The 5,336-nt window shown below is 46.0% G+C and overlaps 1 protein-coding gene and 1 pseudogene across 1 annotated transcript; both read right to left on the minus strand.

Annotated features, from left to right (window-relative positions):
* Window positions 1-586: 586 nt before the first annotated feature.
* Window positions 587-1,500, minus strand: LOC144096462 (uncharacterized). The gene is made up of 2 exons (XM_077629394.1): window positions 1,394-1,500; window positions 587-1,068 (listed from the first exon to the last, which is right to left on the minus strand). The coding sequence occupies exons 1-2, from the start codon at window positions 1,434-1,436 to the stop codon at window positions 587-589; spliced, it is 525 nt and encodes a 174-aa protein (XP_077485520.1). The 5' UTR covers window positions 1,437-1,500.
* LOC144096446 (uncharacterized) lies at window positions 1,392-2,408 on the minus strand (annotated as a pseudogene).
* Window positions 2,409-5,336: the final 2,928 nt, after the last annotated feature.

Raw genomic sequence — 5,336 nt, forward strand, 5'->3', positions numbered from 1 at the left:
CTGTAGCCGTGCATGGTTTCAAAACACGGAAACTTTTACAGTTGAGCGGAGAGGATTATTTTAATTCTGCAGTTACTTTACATATTAGTTTAGAACCTGAAATTACTTTTGATATATAGAGATCAAGGAGTTCTGTCAGTTTTCCTCTAGAAATGGTACAAATGTAATTTCTACTTACATGCGTGTAATATATTTAGCTTTCAACGCTTGCAGATGCCACTGAATGCATTGTCCCACTCAAATGTTGGGCTTCCTTTTTGTGGATAGCTCTTTTGTGACGTGTTCAAATGTGTCATATTACACCACAATCCTGCTACAGCCTCGAAAGAGGCTAGCAGTATCCCCAAATAAATAAAAGCCTGCAATGCATGATGTTTTTTTACGTTGTGTATGGTTGGAACTGAGGCGAATTTAGACTCGTTTTTTTTTTCTTTCGTGCGCGGCAAGCAAAAAACAGGGTTTAAAGCGCCGAAGCTTCAGCTTGGCAGGAGGACAGATAAAACCATTTGAGGATAAATTACATTTTATTTACAAAGACAAAATCGGAGCCATATTGTTCGGCATCCGTTTTTACATTGTGTTTATTTTAAACGCGGAGCACTTTCCTGTGCAGTGGCTTGCAGGTCAGCTTTTTGCGGTAAGCAGCCCTGTCTGCCACAGTAGCGCCGACGTTGGCTAAGAGTGGCCTCATGAACTTATCAAACACTACATATAGTGTGCTTGCGGCGTGGTCATCCCTTGCTGGGCAAACGAAAAGGGGGCACTGCTCTAGTCGAGGCAAAAACAGTTCAGCCAGCTGCTGACGCACATTGCTCTTTTTTATGTGCGGCAGGTCAATGTCAACAGCCTTCTTAACGGTCACAAGGACCGTGACAAATTCTGACTTTGGGAATATCAGCCCACCCCTTGATTGCAGGTCAATAAGCCCCATCAGCACGGGACTGGGTCCATCCGACTGTTGGAGGGGAGGGCAGAAGCTGCATGTTCTCCGCTCCTCAACTGCTCTCGCCACGAACCCTGCTATATAAGCGATGCTGGCATTTGCTATGGTTGATGGGGGCTGCTGCGCTGAAATAGAACATACCCATATTAGTATATGGAGCTAGACATTCTGCAATGTATTCCCATTTGTGAGAGCACAAAAATAAACAGCTTTTGGCACTAACCTATGAAAAAGTTCCGCAGAGCAAATTTTAGACAGCATGTAGAGACAAAGCTTGTGCATAAACCAAATATGACATTTGTCATGCCGCCACTCAACGTGCATTCCCTCAAAATTTTCAAATTTTGGGCATTGATACCACTCAGTTGTTATAGCCTTGACATAACGCGAAATGATCGCTTTTTGGTGGCACTTCACGTGGGTGGAGTAGGTGAACGAGTGTGCCCTCACGAGGCATCGCTTTCAGGGATGTGAAGAGCTCGTCAATGTGCATCACAAAATATTCAGTTCCCGTGAACCTGAAACAAAAACATGCACACTATTCATATTAGCCAAATATATGTATTAGACAAATCGCTGTTGGCTGCAAAAGAACAGCACTAGTAGTCCAGCGAGCCAGCCAAGCGTATAAGCTCTTGAGAAACATTTGATGCAAGATATATCTGGATGGGGCAACTTGCGCTGTCTCGGTCGAATCATGCGTGGTTGCCTGTGCTGTTGCTTCAGCCGGAACATCAAGTTCGGAGGACGTCACATTCAGGGAGGCACCATGCACACTGCAATACATGTAAAACAGTTACCACCACTACAAAGCAGCAGCCACATAAAAGCAAAAACTGCTTGTAACACATTGCCCATCGGCACAGCAGGATCTGCGTGCTCGTGTGTTCTGAACTGTAAAAAATTCCAGTCAGCAGGCAGGCCACAACACTAGTAGCTGCTAGCATTGTGAAATCTTAGTTGTGCAAGAGCCTGAAATGTGATAAGCTTTCTGTTTTGAAACAAGAGACAGCCAGTTCACAACTATGAGCACTCGTCCCGGAGCTCAAATAACATGCACCTACCTCAAAACAGTCTGTCCGTTTTCAACGTTTGAAACTTGGGATGGGCACAGGTTGTCAGTCCGCAAGATCCTCTCCAGGCTAAATGTCACGGCTCTTGCATTCAGACAGTGGTTTCCGCCAGCCATTTGCCGCAAAGAACTGGAGAGGAGCTCGACGGGATCGCTCGAGAAGTTCCTTGTTAAAACATAAAAGAAGCCGCTCTCGAGAAGGTACATAATGCATAGTACCGTAAATTTGCTTCTCAGCAAGATAGCTTCATAGGTTTCAGCACTAAGAAACTTTTTCCCGCTCCTTTTACAGGCATTGTAGAGAGTTTCGAGGTAGTCTGGGAACTCCTTCTCCAGCTATTGTAGGCGTTCGTCGGAAGCGCAAAAGAAGTGCATTTGGTCAGGCTTTCTCATATGCACATGTGCTGTTCGGTTGGCCACATTGTGGATGGCAAACTACTTCTGCATCATCTTCATAAACAATATTGTTGCGTCTGCGTTCCTGAACTGTTCTGCCTGAGGGTGGTACCTGGAGTATTCTTCCAAAGAAGAAAGCGCCGAGATAACTTCATCTGAAAACAGCAGCACTGCTCTGCCCCCATGCATTTTCTCAAAATTAGTTGGCTCTATGTGCTTCTGTGTCAGGAATCGAACTGGTTTCACAATCTCGTTTTTTTTTTAAGGACACAGAGCTGCTTCACAAACTCTCCAGTTATTGGCTGACTGCCATCTGTCATTTCCCCGCCCAGTAGAAGGCTTCGCACGTTTTTTTTTTATAATATGACACTGGTCAAAGGATAAGAATAGGTTTCTTTCTGCATCACATGGATGACTGACCACTGGCTTGAGGGAGCCATTGCCCGGCATCATTGTGACAATAATCTTGTGGTTATCCGCGACGATCCGGCCGACGTAGAGGCCACACTTTTCAACTTCAGCGATCACTTCTTTTGTCAGCTGATACTGGAGCTTGCCACTTAATCGGTTAGTGAAGAAAAAGCCGCAAGGAATTTTGTACGACGTGGACAGGCCTGTTGCAACGAAACACAGCACCTTGTTGGCAAGCACGATGTTGTTTACATTCTCTCCTGTCCCAGCGTCTTCTCTCACAGTTTGCTGACCAAAAAAGCAGTCCATTTTACGATCGTAGATGTATTTGGAGCTTATAGCCATTTCATCCACAATAATTGAGGAAATCCGCGCTTGCTATTTCAGCTGCCCCACCTCTTGATTTGGGCGTTATTTCATTAATGGTGTGATCCCACTTTCACTGTTGGATTTGCCAACATAGCGAAGTAGCATGTTTTTTGAAGGCAATTTCAACAGTCCTCTGTTGGGTATGTAACGGTATGCCTTAGGGGACAAGTAGTACAAAACTACACCTTCCCGGACAAAGTCTGGAGACCACACGGGCCGTTGCCTAGACGCATTGGCGATCTGTTACCCTAGGCAGTCTTATAAGCAGAACTGGGCTGTGCCGATCTTGTCCAAGCACTTTCTCAACGCCGAGTGGAGAGTGTGGTTTTCAATACCACTGAGCTTCTTTTTTCGGTGGCTGTTTTCTCGTTGCAGTCTCCTGATAGCATCTGCTTTCCCGAACAATTGCACTCTCATTCGGTTTATATTCCTTGAATCCGACTGCTTGCGCGGAAGAAGGTCATCGGTAGTTTGCGTTGTGCAATCAAGTGCCTCACTAGACTGCTGTAATTCACCGACTGCATCTTGTGCACTTGGTTTCTCATATCCTGCACCTTTAGGACTTGCTTCTTCGTCTCCTTACAAGGGTGCATGAATCAGGCTATCTTCATACACTACAGGAAACGAGCAGGCAGAAGTTGCCGAATGGCCTGTGCTTTTTTCGTGACCACAGGCTGAACCAGCAGCTTCATCAGGGCCGCTCGATAAATTTGATGCCCTTTCTTGGTTTGGAGTAGAATTCTGCTTCAATCGCTCCAACTTACGTCTTTTTTGTGGCTGCATATAGCTTGGGTAACCCGCGAACACGCTCGGAACAGCATCCCGTTTCAGGCGCCGCAGCTTTGTGGACCCCAAAGTATAATCCGAATCTAAAAAGTGAAGGCTTCAGACGACACTGCTAGCAGACTTGTCATTTGGGACAAAATCTTTTCTTGATATGGCCTTCAGCCATGCTTGGCGGCGATCATCATTCGCGGGAAATTCGTGAAAATTTATTCCAAGGTTTTTTGTTTCCTCCCAAAGTGGCAGAAAGGTACGCAGCAATACATTTATCTGAAAAATACAGAAGCAGATAGGATTGTGGTGCGAAGCTCATGACAGAGAACCGACGCAGTTTTCATCACACAGCAAATAATTTAATTGCGGGATCACATAAGCTACACGAAACCACTCGCACCTACCAGGAACACATGCAACATAGCAAAACAAAGCCCAGCAAAAAGTTCTCGCTTCAAGAGCAAAAAAAGCAGAGCTCAGAACTTCTGACTCTCGTGGTGGCGTATAAACAATGCACGAGCGCTTATCGTAATTAATTATGTTGTCAGAGCCAGAGAGAGCTTCGCTGTAAAGTAGCTGCGCAGTACTTTAAAAATCGAGTGAAAGGCACAAAAAGCATCCCTGAGTTTTGTCATACAGCGCGGCAGGTTTTGCAACACAAAAAAAAAACATTCAGTACGATGGCATGCAATCTGGACGAAATGTTGCGCGGTAAAAGCCTCGGTTGCCCCAGTCGGCTTTTAGTCGACCACTAAAGCTGCATGCAAAAGCAATCCGTAACTGTTTAACAACGTACCTCGACTTCTTTGTAGCTGCAAGAAGGAGTCGAAAGAAATCGACTTCGTATTCACTGTTCTTCTGCGTGAACACGTGCCAACAGGGTTGATGTCGCCACTGAAATCGCAGGCAGTGCCGGCCAGGCGAGCGCCGCTTGATGGATGGATGGATGGATGGATACGGCTGAACCCTTTACATCGGGCGGTGGCTCAAGCCACCTAGCCATGTCTTGTGAAATTTTACTCCTGTCTTGCTTTTAGCCACCAATCAGATAACCTTCGCTTGGTTACTTCTAACCTCTTAAAATCCACTTTCCCTTCACTATCCCTAAACCCCGATGCCTTGGGTAAGTCAGCCCCGCTGCCTTCCACTGTAGGGTGAAGCCCTTTACAGAAAAGTATCAAGTGTTCAGCCGTTTCCTCCTCCTCTCCGCACGCAATGCACAAAGTGTCTATCTCCTGGTACCTGACTCTATACTTCTTGAGCCTATACTCTATACTTGAGCCTTGTGCTAAGGTCGCCACCTCGCGGCGTGTTACGGAGTTAGCATAATTACACTTCTCCGCTGCGCTACGCGCCGAATGGGACGGC

The sequence above is a fragment of the Amblyomma americanum genome, chromosome 1, assembly GCF_052857255.1.
Source record: "Amblyomma americanum isolate KBUSLIRL-KWMA chromosome 1, ASM5285725v1, whole genome shotgun sequence".
Taxonomy (NCBI): Eukaryota; Metazoa; Arthropoda; class Arachnida; order Ixodida; family Ixodidae; genus Amblyomma; species Amblyomma americanum.

Coding starts and splice junctions, on each gene's coding strand:
- LOC144096462 (XM_077629394.1), bottom strand. CDS start 1,436: ATGCACATTGACGAGCTCTTCACATCCCTGAAAGCGATGCCTC. Junction 1,069..1,393: donor ATCCCTGAAAGCGATGCCTC/GTGAGGGCACAC, acceptor GTTCTATTTCAG/CGCAGCAGCCCCCATCAACC.